The sequence below is a fragment of the Diospyros lotus genome, chromosome 12, assembly GCF_014633365.1.
Source record: "Diospyros lotus cultivar Yz01 chromosome 12, ASM1463336v1, whole genome shotgun sequence".
In the NCBI taxonomy this organism is placed as follows: Eukaryota; Viridiplantae; Streptophyta; class Magnoliopsida; order Ericales; family Ebenaceae; genus Diospyros; species Diospyros lotus.
Genome location: NC_068349.1, coordinates 33465183 through 33485765, shown reverse-complemented (window position 1 = coordinate 33485765; position 20583 = coordinate 33465183). Strand labels below are relative to the sequence as shown.

At 36.7% G+C, this 20583-nt stretch overlaps 1 protein-coding gene across 1 annotated transcript; it reads right to left on the bottom strand.

The window, feature by feature from the left end:
• Positions 1–580: 580 nt before the first annotated feature.
• LOC127786467 (protoheme IX farnesyltransferase, mitochondrial) lies at positions 581–19398 on the bottom strand. The gene is made up of 7 exons (XM_052313886.1): positions 18972–19398; positions 14688–14817; positions 13007–13144; positions 12748–12881; positions 8250–8375; positions 3364–3467; positions 581–1233 (listed from the first exon to the last, which is right to left on the bottom strand). Exons 1-7 carry the CDS (start codon positions 19271–19273, stop codon positions 842–844), a joined length of 1326 nt encoding a protein of 441 aa, XP_052169846.1. The 5' UTR covers positions 19274–19398; the 3' UTR covers positions 581–841.
• Between the last annotated feature and the right edge of the window lie 1185 nt (positions 19399–20583).

Genomic DNA, 20583 nt, shown 5'->3' with positions numbered 1-20583 from the left:
AGAAAGAAGGCGGCCAAGGGTAAGGGTGATGAATTTGCAAATTAAGTGAGGGCATTTTTTTCATTTAGGGCCTTCGGTCATCATCTCGATAATCCAATTGTTTGTACAAGTAACATTTTACTAGATAATAATACTATCTCTTTATTCCTGCATCAAATAGGCTGTAGGTTAAATGACATTATCATGAACATGAATAAAGATGAGTGACAGGTTAAAATTTTTATAACCATTCCCCACAATGGTATCAAGAGTTCTCGGCGTCAAACTCAGAGTAATACATAAATATAGAGGCACGAGGCTGAGGCCTATCTCATAGGCTGCTAAGCCTAAATGCAGGGAACTGTGGTACAAGATAGTCTCAAAAAGGGGAGAGGGATTTTGTTCACCCCCTTTTAACAGGGTGACCATCACCCTCACTATTTTTGTGAGGGTGAAAAATAACGAAACGGTATGAGATAATTTTTGATTACTGTTCTGTTACTTTTCACCCTCACAAAAAATAGTGAGGGTGATGGTCGCCCCCGTTAAAGGAAGTGAACAAAATCGCACTACAAAAAGGGTATTACTGACAGAGGAGACAAATGAGAATGGAGATTCTTCTTACCATATAAATCAATCAAAAATCCATACAACAGATTGAATGAGTAGAAATCAACAAAGCGTTCAATGCTGGTTTGGCCCCAGCCAAAGGGGAAAAAAGAAATGCAGCTTGTAATGTAATGTTTAAGGCCTGAGAGGGATAACAATGTTTAGCTTATTTGTCATCTTTGTTCAAGAACATAATAATAAAAAAGAAAAGCACTACAAAATGCCTTTTATATATCATTACATTGTTGGAGTGTCAAAGGGAAGCATATGTAGGAGCCGGCAAGAAAGGAAATGGTGCAACAGAAGCATACGCTACAGGTGGTCGTGCTCCGGGACCACCTGCTGCTGCTGCTCGTTTTGCCTTTCCTTTGTCATTCTGACTTTCAATTTTTTGAACTTGAGTCTCCAAGGAAGACAAAGGATCCTCGATCCTTTCTGAATTTGCCTCTCCCAGCAAGTGTTGATTATCAGATTGACGGTGAAACAAAAGCCCTGACATAAAAACTGGAAGGTACAGGAGGCTGGCGTGGAACATCCTCCTCGCACTCTCTGTTGTGCGGTTTTGGTAAAACGAGAGTGCTGTCCCACTGATTGCAAGAGTGAGGAGTGTTGACTCAAGGCAAAACCATCCAGAAGTTATACCCCCTGCAGATGATCATGTTTAGCTTGTTCCACGGAGTGACTATTAATCATAATAACTAGGTCATCTTAAATACTACTACCACAACTATCATGAACCTCAAGCCTTACTAGGTGGGGTCATTTACATGAATTCTAGATCGCTAACTATGTCATCCCAAATATAAAATATTTAATTATGACAATGGAGCATGCTAAGTTGTCAGTTAATAACAGCTGCAGCAATCAATTTATTAAGGAAACTGGGAAACTAAAAACCTCAGGAGTTGTAAATTGTTTCATTCCTTCAACAGGGTTATTCCCTCAAGCGACATGTTCAAATATTTTGTTATCTATAAAAAAAAAGAGGGAAAACAAAATTTAGAAGGGGAGGGAGAATGAAGAGAAAGGCTTGGCTTTTAGTGACATGACTTGATTAGAGTATACAGTCGACTTGGAGAATCTCAAGATTGGTGAATAACTTTGTTAAGACTAAACCACAAATTTACCTCTTTTATATACTTGGTTCTCTGTTGGCATTAGACCATCTTTAGATCAATTTTTGGATATTGCAGAGGTTTTGGAGGGATTATGTAGCCATCTTCTTTTTAATTCTTTTTGTTCATTAATGGTCCCACTATCTACCTCTGTACTTGTCAAAAGAACAAGAAGAAAACTCGGATCATTTTTTGAATAAGGTTATCTCATGCCATAAAACAATTAAATCAGAAAAATTCAAGGCTTAATATGTCAATATGTAACCTGGCAACCATAAAAATCTGTGGAAATATAACTTCTTAGCTGAGTCATTGATTGGTCTTACTCATTGAGCAAGATAGATAAAAGAAAGCACAAACGAGATATGAACAAAGGAAATAAGAATCTCGATGATTGTTCTTGCCCTAGACATGATACAACTTAAGGCCGCACCAAGTACATTTTGGTGTTTAATTTCTCATAACTGGAAGAAGTTAAGCAGACAAGAAAATTCACAATCCAATCAATTTTTTGGCTCACCAAAAGATCCTAGAATGTTAGAGAAAGTCACATTAGCTACTACAGTCACTTGAGAGATGCTGATGTTTGCATCAGAGAACAATCAACAATCAACAATCAACAACCTACTTCCAACTTCTGATTACTTGCATTATTGAGATGGAAAAATTTAAAAGGATAAAAGGGACTCCTTTTGTACAAAACATTGAGAGCGATGCGATCTGGGGTTATGCCTGCCACCAAACCTAGATTTGAACTGACCATGGATGGCTCCAAATACCAAACAGGAACAAACTTTAGCTTCAAGAAACAGAGTTAAACCAAACTACCAAACGATGGTTAGATTGTCAAATAATCACTTAAAATAAGAAGCAGGCTCATATGTAAAGTTCAATACTTCAATTGCAGCTAAATGGGATATAGGCCAAATACTTTTTTGAATGGACTTGGCCTCAGGTCACTTTATTAAGGGATGCAACCAAATCCACTAGGGTGTTTCCTAAGGGACTTTTAAATGGGTCAAATGCAAATCCTGCTTAATAGTTAGAAGGCCCCAGATAGGCTAAAGATTGGATTGCTGACAGTAACTTCATTATTAGGAGACTTTGATAATTTAACTCTATTACCCAGCTGATGGGGATAGAAAATATGAAGTAAAACAGAAGCTGATGCAATATCTGATGCAGGTGCCAATCTAATAGATTAACTCACTAGAAAGAAGAAATGCTAAAGGTGACTTCAACTTCCATTCTTGTCATACATACTCCAAATCAGTAGCAGAGCTCCCGGTATCAGCCATATATCCACTGAACTTTGAGCAAGAAAATGGCAGATATTGGAGGTGCCATCAAACTGTATTTGATGGTCAGCTCTCTAATCTATCGGTCATTTATCATCGGGTTCACTATTTCTCTTGCACTTATGAGCTTTATTGTCAGACATACACTCAACTGTGTCAAATCAAATATGAAAATTGCAGGTTCCATCAAGCATGGAATTCATGGGTATCAGGTAAATTTTCAATCAGGTGCCAGAGCCAGTGCCACAATCAAAAATAGTTTAGAAAGGTTCCATGAAAACAACATAAAACATAAGAAAACCAAATGGAAAGTAAAAGAAAAGGAGGACATGACATTGCTCTAGATATAGGAGATGACTCACAATCATAGGCTAAGTACCCCAATGGAATTAGGTATAGGCAGTTTCTCAGAGCCACTAAAGCAGTTCTTTCACCGGAAGCATCAGCAAGAGAAAACATCCTAAACCTGGATTCAAACAACCAAAGAACCAAAATAAAAAAAAATAAAAAAGATCAGAACTAAAGAAATAGAAGGGAAGGAAAAGAAATAAAAATCAAGCAAACTGCATTGAAGTTGCAGGCTTGACTTATTCAGAAGGTTCTCACATCACCTACAACAACATACCAAGCCTTTATTCCACCATGCAGGGCCGGCTACACAAATTCTAGTTTTTCATTCATTTCTACTCATTTCATTCTATCATGAAATATCTAATTGACAATGTGATGGACCCAAATCTAGCAAGGTCTACTCTTAAGTGTAAACTTAGGAATAAGCAAATTTATCAGACTTTATTTTGTATCATTATTAGTCTTTTATTTATTTCCTCAATGTTAATTGTTTCCTTTTCCTAAATAAGGTTTGTTGGCACTCCATATAACTTTTGTTAGTGTATTTTAGAGGGTAGCTTTTGATTGTTAAATTGATAAACAAATTTAAGAATAGCCCTACAGTGTCTTGTGTGTTTTTGTGTGATTTTGTTCTGTGTTCTATATCAATCTGTACTAAAGCAACCTCTGATCGTTAGCCAAGAGTCCTAATCAAAGATATAAACTCTTCTGCTTCTCCTTTCTAAGTTTCCCAAACAAGAAAATCAACAATCATTTCTCCCATCCAACCCTAATTTATTCTCTTTTCACCAACCATGAATAACCTCAAGGAGAAGAATATCAAAAGCATAAGTTGGAGAAGACAAGGGGCCAAAAGAAGCATGCTCCATAGTTTCTGTCATAGCAATATCAAGCACGTTACTGCCACCACCAGAATCAAACTGTCAATATCTAGCTGCCGCTTAGCTGACCATGTGCCCCTGCCACTGAAACAGCCCTCACCTAATTGATCCATTTCTCTCTTAGCCTGACCTCATTCCAAAATCAACCCATTTTGTCTCTTAACCCACAGACCTGGTCCAAAAACGAAAAAAGAAAATGTGAATTTTTGAATTTAAACTGTGAGATTTTTGGGTGAATATAGCAAGGCATAAGAAGAGGATGGCTTATGACACAGAAAGGATGAGGAAGCAGTTAGTAGAAGGTTAGAATCTGGGAATACCATTCTTCAACCCCATCTGCAGTTGACAAACTCCTTTCCCTGCTCAAGCCAGTTGAGAATTTTTTTCAAGGATGGACCAGTAACCTACTACAGCAATGTAAGCTGCACTCTCTCCATCTATAAAGGCATTAGTGACAGACGATTTTATAAGTAATCTAGATGTAGATGTCATTACAGTTGCCTCCTAACTCAGTGAGATTACACAAATTACTACACCCGGTGTGTCACGGCCCTAGGGTTTGAATAGGAAATTAAAGAAGAAAGAACAGAATTGGGGGGAGAAAACAGAACAGAAAGAAGGAGAACTTGAGAAGGAGAGGGAAGGATTCAGATGAACAGAAGGAGAGATAAGAACAAGAGGGAAAACAGAATGCTTTATTCAACCAATCCATTAACGATCCTTCCTCTTACAGCTGTAGGTCTCTTATAGAGCCTCTAGCAACAACCATAACAGCACCCCTAATTAACATAACAGCAAAGCAGTACCGTTAGCTAACCCCCTAACCTCCAGCTAGATAACAACTAACGGCTACTACTGAACCCTTTACTGATTTACCCTTAGAGTCGTGACACGATGCTCCATCTAGATTACTTATGAGATCGGACGAAGAATCTGTTCCAGTTGATAGAATCTTCATTTGACAATTTATCTGACAATCCCAATAGATCATGTAACTATAGGACTTTGATTCTCAAGACTCTAGCCAATATTAGGTCACCTGTGGTCATTGTGGATTTGGAATGTCATGACTTGATTGTTGAGATACTCTAGCACTTTTTGAAAGTGATAAGGGACTGTCATCCAGATAATGTCTTTCTTACATGGAGACAACTATGACTCACGCATTAGAAGAAAGTGTGGATATTTCATTCTCTACCAATTGCTCAGAAATTGAAAAGAAAGTCTTTTGACAACTATGCAATAAAGTTCAGACCTTACTAGTAAGAAGCGAAGAGGAAAGTTGTTCTATATGTGATGAACCAACTGGTGCTGTCAGACAAACTATGAGAAAGATCGAAGATGCTTGTGCAAAATGGATGAATGAAGAGAGTAAATTGGATAGGACAATTTGGAGGGGATAGCTCAGAGCCTCAGGCTCATGAGAAAAAGTTAGCTGTAGCATCTGTGAGCTGAGGCAGTGCAGGAAGAGGTACGGAAAGAAGACAGGTTGGAGTTAGACTCCTCCAAGAAATGGAAGTGTGCTTACCAAGCTGATTGGACAGTTGACACAAACGCAGTAAGAACTGCCGAACCCAATGATTTAGGGAGTGGAAGAACAATAAAAGAACAATAAAATAAGAATCTGCAAAAGAATAAACCTCCAAGAAAAGAGGAAGGAATCTTAAGTCTTCTCTTCTGTTGGAAAAGCTAGCTAAAATGCACTTTATTCACTTACTAGAAGATCAAACATTTGCATTCACATCAACTTACCCACTTGACCAGTATGAGTACAGTTGCTCCATTCTAAGCTGCTCATTTTCTGATGAGAACAGCATGTATTACAATGTTGGGACAGCTTATGTCATGCTTGAGGATAACAAGCCCACCAAGAGCCATGTTCTAATCTTCAAGACTGAATATCAAAAAGTTGCATCTAATTGCTATGACAGAAACCAAGGGAGCTATTTACTACTGGAATGCCTTCAATGGGAAAGTTGTTTGCTTGCTGTCAATCAAAAGATTTAGTTGTACAAGTGGACACTGTGGAATGATGATCATGATGTCTTGAAGCTTGGAATTTTCAGATTATTTCCGCTTTGGCCAAGAAGGGCATCTCTAAACTCTTTCCTAGTACAAGGACAGAACCTAATAGGTTGTGCTAGGGCGGGAACATGGACATTTCTTGCTTTTGGAATTCCTATCATAGATAACATCATCTGGATCAATGAAAGCATGGATGTGGAAGGGCATCCGTTGGCCTTAATTTTGACATCAACTATAAAGCCAGCTTTCCAAGGTGAAATGAAATTCTGAGTCTGCCCTATGTTGGATTCACTATGTGTTTATGAGGGTGTGGCTATTTTTTGCCAGATAAGCAGCTGGACCACAGTGTTGATGTGGTTGCTACATGATAAAGGGTTATTGATCATATCCAGAGAGGCGCTCTGAACTCGTTTGAAATTCAGTTTTTGTTCTTGAATAATCTGATCAGACCCTTAATGTGGACTTTGCAGAAAAAGTTGAGGCTATAATTAAACATCTGCCACAGAAACATAAGAGCATGATGTTCTCAGCAAAAAGCCAAGTTGGATGAAGGAAGATACTAACCTTAAGTGCCTTAAAGATCCATTAACAATTGATCTTGTAGGAGAATCTAATCAAAAGTTGGCAGATGGAATTTTACTTTATGCAACTGTGTCAGAGATATATGAGAAACCATCAACACTTGGTCATCTCATAACAGAACATCATATCAAATGAAGTGCTGTCCAGTGTCATGATGTATGGGCTATGGTTGAGGAACAAACAAAATAAAAGATCCACTTATGGCATTGGCCTTGCCCCAGCAAGTAGTGATGCTACCAATGTAAGTGCTGAATTATTGACAGAAAAGGGATGTGACACATGGTGCTCTGTCATGCAATAATGTGGAAACAAGTTGCTTGCCCATGCAGATCTAAACAGTTTCATTGCAGTTGTGAAGACTTTGACAGCAGATATAATGATCACCTAAATCCACGACACTACATTGACTGGAATATGAATATGAATATGAATAGGAATAGGAATACTCGTATACATCCAGGATATACAGTTAGTTTCAAAGTCTAATCTAATGCTTAAGGGTTCTTAGTAAAATGGAAATGTTGTCCAAACTCATATGCTACTTGGCTCGCTGAAAGAAGGAAAAGAAAAGCCTTTCAAATCTTAAACCCAAGGCTCGATGAGTAGGACCCAAACTAAGGATTTTAGGAAAGTCTAGCGTAGATGAAAATTTAGGAATTAGCAAATTAGTATATTCTTATATTTCCTATTTAGTCTTTTATTTATTACCTTAATTTTAACTATTTCTTTTCCCTAAATTGGGTTTGTTGGATCCCTACATGAACTTTAGTATATTTTTTATGGTAAACCTTGATTATTGAATTGAAGAACAGATTTGTTCTCATGTGTTTTTTGTGTGATTTGTCCCTGGTTCTACATCACAATGATATTTATCTTACAACATTTTGGAACTACTAGATATCAATAGCAATATCATAATACACATCCTCAGTAGAATTAATTTTTCTGTTTTGATAATTACAAATGCTACTGATGATTAGGGATGTAACCAGGTCCCCAATGGGTCCCAGTTAAGCCCATCTAAAGTGAAAACAAGTACAAAAATGAGGTATAGGTACAAGGCTCATTTGAAAATTTATCAAAATAAGCATGTAAATGGGGCTAATTGGGGCCCCATTTGATCCCTACTGATGATCATCAATAGCATTTGTAGTAGAAGATAGTGAGGATAATTGCACCAGATCATATTTGCACAAATTTCCATGTTCAACATTTTTCCAGGGGTTAGTCTGAATCCCATGGATCAAGATGGAGTACCAGATGCATGAAGATTGTTCATGCGCACAATTTCTCCCAAAGCCAGTTGAAAAATGGAGAGATATCCTTGCAACCAACCCCCAAAAAATTGGAGTATGGCTCTGATAATCTTTATAGAATAAAAGACTTCAAACATGTTAATGTAAACTTACCCTCCAGCAGCATAATCGTTGCGACACAAGTATGCGAGGGCCATAAAATGAGGTATTTGCCAAAAGTACAGCGCAGCAGGGAGAATCATTCCATTTAGTGAAACCTGACCAGAAGCAGCAGCCCACCTGGAGAAAATAGAAAATAAAGAGGTACAGCATGCCATATTGAAGATGAACCAATAGCTAGGTGCCAAATAATTTTCATGCATTCTGATCAACTCTGCTAAAATAGTCAGTTCTGCCGACACCAAACAATTAACAAAACCAGGGTTTAGAATGAACAAGCAAATCATCAAGATAACCTTCCGATTTATTTGGACAGAGATACATATCCTTCATGCTAGATTTGAAGAACATCTGATTATCAAAATTATTTCAGGAGCATGGATTTGAGCAGTCTTCATGGGCTTATTGGCCGGTATGGGTGATGGCTGCCATTGATTTGGCTGGTTGTGATTGGGTCTGAGCAGGCATCTCGAGGTTAATGGCTGGGGTGAGTATATCTTTTCTTGATAATGGTTGTTCTTAGTGTTTACTTTCAGGTTGGATTGTTTTATTATCATAGATTTGGTTTTTGGAAGGGGAGATTTCCTTTGCTTTGTTCTTGTTATAGGGGCCTGGTTCCATGGTTCTTTCATTGTAAGTTTGCATCGGGTCTCTGGTGATTAATAAATATTCCTCTATTTATCAAAAAAAAATCTGATTATCAAAATTAACACTTCAGCTTTATGTGAATCACCAGAATCTTTAGAACTCTCATTTAATCAATAGAAAAATGATGGATTATGTACGGAGGATACAAGGCTAAAAAGTCCACACATGAGGCAAAATGAGGTAGATTCAGCACATTGATCGATTGAGTTCTAGGGATTATTGACAAATATTGTAATCTGCTAAACAATGTAAAATAAATTATTAATGCCAACGTAGTCATTATTTAGCAAATTTTCATCCCTACAGAATCTATCTAATTTGATGCAAAATTTTAAGATGGTAATAAATACAATGAGCATTATCTAATGTAGTCATCTAGAATCCTCATGCCAGTATATAATAATGCCAATTGGATTCTACAGAAAAATATTTTCTAGCAGAAATAAGAGTTCCATAATTCCATCCAATGATGAATTGGAACGTTGATAGCCAACGTAAAACTTAGTCGGATCCAAAACATGAACTCTAGACAAATTATGAAAAATCGTTTGGGTGTGGGCGTAACCCTTCATAGCGACGTGCTACACTGCCCCGTGTAGTGACAAGTGAGCTAGGGCCGCTACATCGGCGCCCGAATGTAGTGATAAATGAGCAAGGGTTCCCGCATTTGCTTGGACGGATGTGGGTAAAGAAGCTAGTCCAAAATCAAAATCAAAACCAAAATCAAAATCAAAACCAAAACCAAAATCAAAATCAAAACCAAAACCAAAACCAAAATCAAAAACAAAATCAAATTCAAAGTCAAGGCCAAAAACAAAATCAAATCCAAAGTCAAGGCCAAAAACAAAATCATAGATTAAGGATTAGGTCATGGAACATAGGAACATTAACAGGCAAAGCTATGGAAGTGGTGGATGTGATGATTAGGAGAGAAATTAATATTATGTACCTTCAAGAGATGAGATGGGTAGGGAAAAAAGCAAAAACTTTATCAGAAGCTGGATATAAAATATGGTACACATGAACTGATCGAGCGAAAAATGGAGTGGGGATTATTATGGATAAAAGCTTAATAGATGAGGTAGTGGACGTAAAGAGAATAGGGGATAGGATTATTATGGTGAAGATTAGTCTAGGAAGAATGACTATGAATATCTTTAGTACATATGCACCACAAGCGGGGTTAGGTGATGAGATAAAAGCAAAATTCTGGAAGGACCTAGAAGGACTCATACAAATGATACCAAGAGGAGAGAAAGCGATTATACGAGGTGACTTAAATGGGCACGTGGGTAGAGACGGAAACGGATATAGAGAGGTACATGGAGGGTATGGATTTGGGGAAATTAATAATGAGGGTAAATCTATCCTAGATTTTGCTATGACATATGGGCTCATTATAACCAATACTAGGTTCAAAAAACGGGACGAACACTTAATCACATATAAAAATATCACCTCAAGCACCCAAATAGATTACTTCCTCATGAGACAAGAGGATCGGTTATGTTGTAGGAATTGTAAAGTGATACCGGAAGAGTGTTTGACTACTCAACATAGACTTCTAGTACTTGACGTCCAAGTAAGAAATTGGAAGAGAAAAAATCACATAAAACAAAATCCAAGAATCAAGTGGTGAAATTTAAAAGGGGAGAAACAACTAATCTTCAAAGAAAAATTAAGGGGTAGAAGAGAATGGAATGGAGAAAGACAAACAAACCAAATGTGGAAAGAAATGGCTAATGCTCTGAGAAGTACGGCAAAGGTAGTCCTTGGAGAGACAAATAGTAGAGCCCCTAACCTTAAGGAGTCTTGGTGGTGGAATGAAGAGGTACAATTGAAAATTAAAAATAAAAAAATTTGCTATAAGGCGGTATATCAATGCAACAATGAGGAAAATCAAAAAATTATAAAGAAGCAAAAAAGGCAGCAAAAAGAGCTGTTAGTGAAGCAAGGTTAAAAGCATATGAGAATCTATATAAACGACTTAATACAAAAGATGGAGAAAGGGATATATATAAATTAGCTAAAACAAGAGAAAGAAAAACACAGGATTTAAATCAAGTGAAATGCATAAAAGATGATAATCAAAATGTTTTAGTAAATGAGGGAGCGATTAGGGAGAGATGGAAGGAGTATTTCACAAAATTATTCAATGATGGTGGTGACACAAGAGTTAGGTTGGGACATCTTAGTAACTCCGAAGGGAATGTGAGCTATACATTCTATCGACGCATAAGTTCAAATGAAATAAGGCAAGCATTAAAAAAGATGAAAAATCATAAGGCAGTGGGACCAGATAATATACCAATAGAAGCATGGAAATGCATGGGAAAAGAGGGCATCTCCTGGCTAACGCAACTATTTAACGCCATCCTTAAATCAAAAAAGATGCCAAATGAGTGGAGGAAGAGTACTTTGGTTCCTATATACAAGAACAAAGGAGATGTTCAAAACTGTGAAAATTATAGAGGAATTAAGTTAATGAGTCATACCATGAAACTCTGGGAGAGAGTAATAGAGCAGAGGCTCAGAAAGGAAACAAATGTGTCAGAAAATCAGTTTGGTTTCATGCCTGATAAGTCAACAATGGAAGCTATATATTTATTGAGGCGTCTAATGGAAAGGTATCGAGATCATCAGAAGGACCTACATATGGTGTTTATAGATCTAGAAAAGGCATATGATAGGGTCCCTAGAGAAGTATTATGGAGGGTTTTAGAGAAGAAAGGACTCAAAATAGCCTATATACAAGCCCTTAAGGACATGTATCATGGTGTAGAGACAAGGGTCAGAACATGCGGAGGGGATACTGAACCATTTACAACTACAATAGGACTGCATCAAGGTTCTGCACTAAGCCCATACTTATTTGCCCTAGTAATGGATGAACTCACTAAGGATATTCAGACAGATGTGCCATGGTGTATGCTATTTGCAAACGACATAGTGTTGGTGGATGAAACAAAAGAATGAGTGAACACTAAGCTTGAGTTGTGGAGAAACAATTTAGAATCTAAGGGATTTAAATTAAGTAAAAAGAAAACAGAATACATGGAATGCAAATTTAGTAAAAATGCAAGAGTGGATGATGTTATAATAAAATTAGAAGACCAAATCTTACAAAGAAAAGACCATTTTCGATATTTGGGATCAGTGATTCAAAAAGATGGAGAAATCCACGAGGATGTCGCACATAGAATTAAAGCAGGTTGGCTAAAATGGAGAAATGCATCGGGGGTGTTATGTGATGGTAAAATCCCATTAAAATTGAAAGGAAAATTCTATAAGACAGCTATAAGACCAGTCTTGTTGTATGACTCAGAATGTTGGGCAGTCAAATACCAGCATGAGCAAAAGACGAGTGTAGCGGAGATGAGGATGTTAAGATGGATGTGCGGACATACAAGAAAGGATAAAATTAAAAATGAAGTTATTCGTAACAAGGTAGGAGTAGTGCCAATCGAAGAGAAGATGAGAGAGACTAGACTAAGATGGTTTGGTCATGTGAGAAGGAGACTAAAAGACGCTCCTGTGAGGAGAGTTGATGAAATGGAACAATTAGTCACAAAAAGAGGTAGAGGTAGACCCAAGAAGACTTTGGGAGAGACATTAAAATTTGATATGAAATATATGGATCTAAATGAGGATATGACAAAAAACAGAAATACATGGAAGTCTAGAATTCATGTAGCCGACCCCATATAGTGGGATAAAGGCTGGATATGTTGTTGTTTGTTGTTATAGCAAAAGAAAGGATTTTTATGGATTGATGGAGGATTTTTATGGGTCAATGGAAGGAACTATAACATGAAAAGCACCTCAATATGAAACAGAAAGTTACCCAAGAAGCGGAGGAATAGCACCAACAACAGCTCCGACCCATGTATTTAGTGGATGTATCTGCTTTAAGGGAGTGTATACAAATGCATACAGAAAGAGATTAGATGCAGCAAGTCCAGCCGCCAGCATATTGGCCTGCAAAAACCTTGTCATAGAAGTTGCAATGTTAGTCCTCTGTTAACAGAATGTTAAACATTAGGAAGGAAAAATGTTCAAGTTGTCTAAGTGTGAGAACAAGGGTAGTGAAGTTATTCAAACACCTGACATGCCAACAAAGTAGTGCCAGCTGTGCCAATGGAAGATGCCCAACCGACTGCATGAGATACACTAATACGCCCAGAAGGCAGAGGTCTTTGCCTTGTTCTCTTCATCTTGGCATCATTTTTTATCTCAAACACCTAATACACAAAGTTCAATGAAATGTAATTCAATGTCTTGGAGCTCAAGAACAAGGAACAAGGACAGTGCATGCTGAACATTCAGATTGATTATTGAAGCTCTTTAACAGTAGGAAAAGATGAGCAATATGTAAAAATTTTCTCCCTTCATAAGTTCATAAGCAATTAAAGGAAAAATAAAAAAGAAAGAAAATATAAAGAAAAATGCTGCAACAACAAAATAAAGCATGGATCAGTATGAAGCACAGGTTGCCCTAAAAGTATGAAGAGTGGACATTATTCATGTAATAGAAATTTTTATCAAAAAAAACAAAAAAAAAAAATTCATGTAATAGCAATCAGAATATGGACTCCCTTATTTGTTGGCAACGCAAAAGCAAACAGATTGCATGAGTTTAATAAATAACATTTGTGCTACCCTTTTTTTTTTCTTTGGCTGGTTAAAAATGGTAGGAAGCTGATTCCATGCCACATTGTCAGGGACCCAAAAGGAACTGGGACACACTGTGTTCCCCCCACACACCTGGACAATCTTATTCTACTAGAATCTCATTGGCAGCATCATTATGCACCCCCCCAACACACACACACACACACACACACACAAAACCCAAAAGCTAAAAGCCAATTGCAGGTTTTAACTTTTGAAGACATTGACTTTAATCTTTAACAAGTAAACATACCAACAGTGCCGGGTGAACTGGCAGATGTTGTTAGACGAATCCCACATCGGCCATGCAAAGGGGGAGAACTGGGCATATAAGTGCGGAAGGTGTTCTACATAGTGACGCGCGTTTTGGGATTAAATCCCAGAGTGATAAAACTGGGGATTGGTTGCGACCTGAACCGGACAATACGTTACTATGTGGACCCCGGCCGTTACAGAATGGTATCAGAGCTGACCCCCGAGCCTCTGAGCGCGGTGGTGGGGCAAACCTCAGCGAGGATGCTGAGTCTCAAGGGGGGGTGTGTGTAAGCACCTTAGGCGAATCCCACATCGGTAATGCAAAGGGGGAGAACTGGACATATAAGTGCGGAATGTGTTCTACATAGTGACGCGCGTTTTGGGATTAAATCCCAGAGCGATAAAACTGGGGATTGGTTGCAACCTGAACCGGATAATACATTGTTATGTGGACCCCGACCGTTACAGATGTACGATTCAACCATTACTTAAGAGGAAGAATACTTTTGTTAGTGAAGATGGGTCATTCACTCCAACTGTCAGAAAACCAGTTGGCCTGACTTTTTTTTTTTTTTGTCTAAGGGAAAGGAAGAAAGGTAAACAACAAGGCCATCAAAGTCCACTGCCTTAAATTCATAACTTGCTGATGTTATGGAATGGTTAAACATATTTGGCTAGTTTTAAAACTCCAATTTAAATATTTTGGGTAGGTATATTATTTTGTAGGCTATCTGATGTCCAGGCCAAATATTACAGTAATCTGAACACTTTTATGGAAGTGTTATCATCTAAGTTTATTGGTCACCCAAAAAGCTTGATTGTAAAACTAGAATTTAAAGTTCTCAAATAATCACCAACCTGATTTAAGGAGTTAGCAGATGCTGCAACCATCATGGTACCAGCGCAGGTGTAACAGAGCCCCACATAATCAATTGCACTGCCACTCCCAAGAACATAGCCAGCTCCCGATGTAGCAACAACTAGCATGCTGGAAGAATATGTAAAATAGATCACATTTAAGTTTTAGACATGATTTCATAGATCCAAAAATACTAGACATATAAGGAAGGGGGGTATGTAACATACAGTAAAATAATTAGTTTCTAAGAAATGCATAAAAATTACTGTATAATCAAGATCAACAACCCTTCCAGCAAAGGTATCATGTTCAATTTCCATATAATGCAGAAAGCACATCAACAATTAATAAGTATAGCAATCCAAAAGGCTGGCAGCTACAGAGGTGAATGTGGATCATCAAGATCAAATCAACAGACAGCATGTCCAAGAAATGCTAGCTTGTCTGATATGTTCTTGGGTGTGGCTGGAGCATAGTGTATCATTTGTAATCACGATCAACTTTCAGTCATACAATTTGGTGCAATTCATGTCCACTGGGAGTGGGAAATTGAACGCATAAACAAAAGATAGAAAAAAAAATTAATTTATTCAATTTATGCATATAAATTCTCAATAAGAGAATTGAGATTCTAACTCAGCAGTCAGTTAATGTTTCCCGGCCTCTGAACACTTAATTCAAGGGTCCATTTGGTAGGGTTTCCATTTTCAGTTTTCTATTTTTGTTTAAGTATTTTGTAAAAAAAGAAAAAGGTGTTTGGTTATCGATTTTCATTTTAAAAAATCAAAATCAAAATTTTAGAAAAATAGGAATACTCCTGAGAGGGTTTTCCATTTTTTCTGGTTCAATTGTTTCCATTTATTTTGCCACCCCGACATCATCATCTTTTGGGCTTGCCACCCAAACTCAGTAGGCTCGTTGGCAAACAACTAAAAAAAACAAAAGAACTAAATTTTTCTAAGCCGAGGACATTTTTTTCAATGCTAATTAAATTATTACATATATTAATCACCAAATAAACAAACAAAATTTATATTGAACACTATCTTCAGTTTATATTTTTAAAATTAAAAAAAAAATTATCAAACAACATATTCAGTTTTCCTTTTTTTTAATAAAAATGAAAACTAAACACACACACAAAACTAAATAAAACCCAAAAGTAAAAATTGAAAATAGAAAATTGAAAACTCTATAAACTTGAAGCGAAGTTGATAGTTCAAGAGCTTGAAAGCTTGGTCTTGAACCGAAAAAACAAATTCTTCACAATTGTTCTTATAGAAAATAATTGAATGAGGAAGTCCTTTGGATTCCATAACCTTTGCGACAGCTCTCTTACTTGGCATATGCATAATTGTATTGTTTTCTTGAAATCTGAGATGGAGTCCCTTATAAAAAATGAGACTTGGACTTTAGTAGATAAACCCTTAGGGAAAAGGGTAGTGGGCTGTAAGTGGCTATACAAGATTAAGGAAGGTGCTGGGAAAGAAGATAAGCCTAGGTATAAGGCTAGGTTAGTGGCTAGGGGCTTTACTCAAGTGCCCGGTATAGACTTTAATGAAGTATTCTCACCGGTTGTAAGGCATACTTCAATAAGGATCTTATTAGCCATAACAGCACACTTAGACTTAATGCTTGATCAAATGGATGTCACAACAGCATTTCTACATGGAGAGTTGGAAGAAAATATTCTTATGGAGCAGCCAAAGGGATTTGAGATTAGAGGGAATAGAGAGCAAGTGTGTTTGCTTAGGAAGTCTCTCTATGGATTAAAGCAATCCCCTAGGCAATGGTATAAGAAATTTGACTCTTTTATGATTGTCCAAGGTTTCAAAAGGAGTGCATATGATAGCTGTGTATATTTCAAACATATGTCTAATGAGATATCTATATATCTTCTCCTATATGTAGATGATATGCTGATTGCAAGTCAATCAGCCATAGAAATCCAAAATTTAAAGCTGAGATTAAGGTCAGCCTTTGAAATGAAAGAATTAGGAGAAGCTAGGAAGATATTAGGCATAGAAATTAAGAGAAATAGACAGCAGCGTCAGCTGAGTTTATCCCAAAAGTCATACCTTAGTAAGCTGATTAAGAAGTTTAATATGCTGGATGCAAAAGAGGTTTCTATCCCCTTTGCACAACACTTTAAACTTTCGAATGAGCAGTCTCCAAACAACGAGTCAAGCATGAAAGAAATGAGTAAGATTCCTTACTCAAATGTAGTGGGCAGTTTAATGTACAGCATGGTCTGTACAAGGCCTGATTTGGCTCACTCTATGAGTGTATCTAGTAGATTTATGGCCAAACCAGGGAGAGCTCATTGGGATGCTGTAAAATGGACTGTGAGATATGTAAAAGGAACATTAGATATGTCATTGGTTTATGGTGGAGCAAAGCTAGGAGAAGAACCTTGCATTTTAGGTTTTTCGGATGCTGATTATGCAGCCGATCTAGATAAAAGGAGATCATCAACTGGATATGTTTTCCAGCTATGGAATTCTACCATAAGCTAGAAGACCAACCTGCAACCTGTGGTGGCTTTATCCACCATTGAGGCAGAATATATTGCTGTCACTGAAGCAATAAAGGAAGGTATTTGGTTAAAAGGAATTGTGGGTGAACTCCTAGGAAGAAATGTCAAGGTAGAGTTAAGGTGTGATAGCCAAAGTGCAATCCATTTGGCTAAGAATCAATCCCATCATGAAAGAACCAAACATACTGATGTTAGGTATCATTTTATTAGGGAGATCCTTGAGAAAGGAGAGGTAAACCTAGTTAAAGTTGCAGGAGAACATAATGCGGCTAATATGTTTACAAAACCGGTTCCTTTGTCCAAATTACAACATTGTTTGAATATTCTTAATGTTTGTTTGTGCTGGTGATCAGGTTCATATTATGTTAAAGCCAGGAAGGAGAGCAGGTTAAAGCTTTGATGATTGAAGAATGGAGTGGATCTTACTCAAGACAATGGTGGAGATTTGTTAGAATGTTGTCTCAAGTAGATCCAGATTTTAAAGCAGTCAAATGAGTCAGTTTTTATGGGTTTAGTCAGGCGGTTTCTCAGCTTGTAATTAGTTTTAAGTTTGAGGGTAAAATCGGGAATGCCTAATCCTATTTATAAGCCTTAGATATTATCACCTATTATTCTATAAATAGGGCAGGGGTCTAGGCTTTTGTAAGGTTGCTCATTTTCTCACGAGTAAGTTCAAGAGTAAAGGCTGTGTGTTCAAGAAATAGTCTTTGTAATCTTGGAGTGACTTGTAATCGTGAGGCGAGTGTTGTATTGCTATCATTCTGAATTAAAGAGGCTGGATGTAGGGTTGTCCTAAGGGCAATCCGAACCAGGATAATCTGTTGTGTTCTTCTTGTGGTTTGGTTTAATTTTCTGTCATATACATTCTGTTTTCATTGTCATTCATTTGTTTTCTGTTATCATTGAAATCCGAGTGTGTGCGCAAGGGTGAGGTTGAGAATTCCGTCCAAGAAATCCAACTCTAAGTGCTCCTAAGTTAACAGAATTCTAATCAAGAAAGGAAAAGTAAAGCTAAGTAAGGACAAAATAGGCATCCTAAATACTCTAGAATAAGCAATCCTAGATTAATTAAGAAACAATTAATCTAGATTAAAACTAGTAGAATAAGTCCTAAAATGATTAAATAATTAAAATTACAAAATTATTAAAAAAAAGGGAAGCGCTGTGACATTAAGTTTGATACTATAGCTCCAGTATTGATTTTTAGACAAGAAATTAAATTGTACAAATTTTTAATATTCCTGATGATTGCATCTCTCATCTCTTTTCTTTACAAAATCAATCCAAAGTACATCACAGTGGCTCCTAAAAGCCATAGAGCAAAAGGACTCCTTAACCATCATTAAAGGCTCGAATCTTCACATTGGCAGGGACGATTCAGCCTTTACCACTCGGAGCACCCATCTACAACTCAAAACATAACGGTTAAGAAAAGGTCTAAAAATGATTCCTGAGCCTCTCAAAAGCGTTGCCCTTCTCATTCTTCATTCAATTTAACTCCAATACTTCTACAGTTACTAGCTTATAGCATTCCATTAAATCTACTACTACTAATGCTCCCTCGCCCACCAAGTGAAAAACTTCTTTTCACATCAGCAGCCGGTTTCCTTATTTCTAGGCTCCGAAAATCCCATTGATCAAAACGAAATCAACGATCATCCATTAATAACATAGTCACGAACAAAATAAACTAGAAAAAAAAAATCAAAACTCCTCGCAGAATAATCACAATTTAATCCATCCAAACCTGAGGCGAGCCTTGGAGAGCTCCCAATAGCAGCGACCGTAGTGGCGGGCCGAGTCCACCACATCCCTCGCACCAATTGCGCCGGCCGATCGGATCCAATCAAGTTTACCCAAAACTGGTTTCATAACGCCGGAAGAGGGAGGCGGCGAGGCGGCGGGGGCGGAGGTGGAGTAGAATTGTTGGGGGCGAGCATCGAAGCCATGGGCGTAAATGGGTGAGATGAGGGAGGCGGAATTGGAGCTAGGGTTTGTGGTGGAGACGAGCTTCCTCGAAGACGAACTCAACAGCGAGCTTCTCCACATCGCGGACCGGGCGAGCGTCCCGATTGAAATCCTTTGATCCTTCTAGTTATAGCACAAAAACCTTTCAAACACCGCATGATGATGATCAACTTAGCAAGAGTTTGGAAATCCGATCCCCATCCGTCTAGGCCCCGCCCGGCCCGGTCTGGTTCGTTATTATGGGCTTAATATTCTTCTTGGACTTGCGGGTAGGGGTATGATTGAAATTTATTAATTAATTAAATTAAATTATAAAATAAAATAAAATAAAATAAAATCAAAATAATTAATTAATTTAAAAATTAAACTAATCGATAATAGAAAAAATTGAATCGTATGAATTAAACTGAATTATTTAAATTAAAAAATTAAAATAATCATAAAAAAATATACAAAATAAAAAAAAATGTCATTTTATAAATATTAAAATAATATCATTTTAAAATTTAATTAATTTAATTTAGTTCAGGTAAATCAAAATTTTGCTCTCCCCTACTTGGAGCCCACCCCATCTAACTACTTCGATAATTTTATAAATATTATAGTTTTTATATTTATTATTCCAAATATTCTAAAATTATATTATAAAATATTTAATATGACCAATAAATTATTATTATATAATGAAAAACTTATAATATAATCATTTGAGATTAATAAGTTCAAGAGTTAAAAGATGTAACAAAGAATAATATAAATGTCATTATTTATAATATTAATATTAATATAACAAAACATGTAATATTTAAATTTCAAAGCATCTCTAATTCACAATTTCATAATTTTGACTTTTTAGAAAAAAATTTATACCCAATTTTATAATGTATAAAAAAAAATGGACTAACTCATTGGGCCCGACTCTTTAAAAATTAAAATTCAGTAATCCTGAGTTGTCCCAACACTTAGTTTATAGCTTGACTTGGCCAAGCGGGCCTATGGCCCAGGCCGAGCATTATCTTTAATAGAGTTTAAATTTAACTTAAATTTAACTTGACTCGTTTAGTTAATAAATTAGACTTAACCCAACTTGTTGACAACAAATTTGACTATCTCAACTTATTTTACATCAAAATTTATATATCTCAATGTAACGTTTTTTTTTTAAAGTCAATTTATTAAAATGGGTGAAAAACGGATTATGAGAGAAGATAAAAGTATTTTAGATATTTTAAAAATTTAACCATGATTTAGTAAAAACAGGCTTAAATTGTTTTGCCTTTTAAATCTTAGGAGGGATCTCTATAATTTTTTAAAATAAAGGGAAGGTCTCAATATATTTTACCCTTTATTTTAACAAGAACTTAAACAAGAGTTTGAACAACTTTGCAAAA

Bases quoted from the DNA above. Each gene is read 5' to 3' on its own strand.
- LOC127786467 (XM_052313886.1), bottom strand. From the start codon at position 19,273: ATGTGGAGAAGCTCGCTGTTGAGTTCGTCTTCGAGGAAGCTCGTCTCC. The intron at 14,818-18,971 runs GTTTGGATGGAT...ATATTCTTCCAG, and splicing joins CTCTCCAAGGCTCGCCTCAG to CATGCTAGTTGTTGCTACAT. The intron at 8,376-12,747 runs GTAACTTTCTGT...TATTTTCTCCAG, and splicing joins GCTATTCCTCCGCTTCTTGG to GTGGGCTGCTGCTTCTGGTC.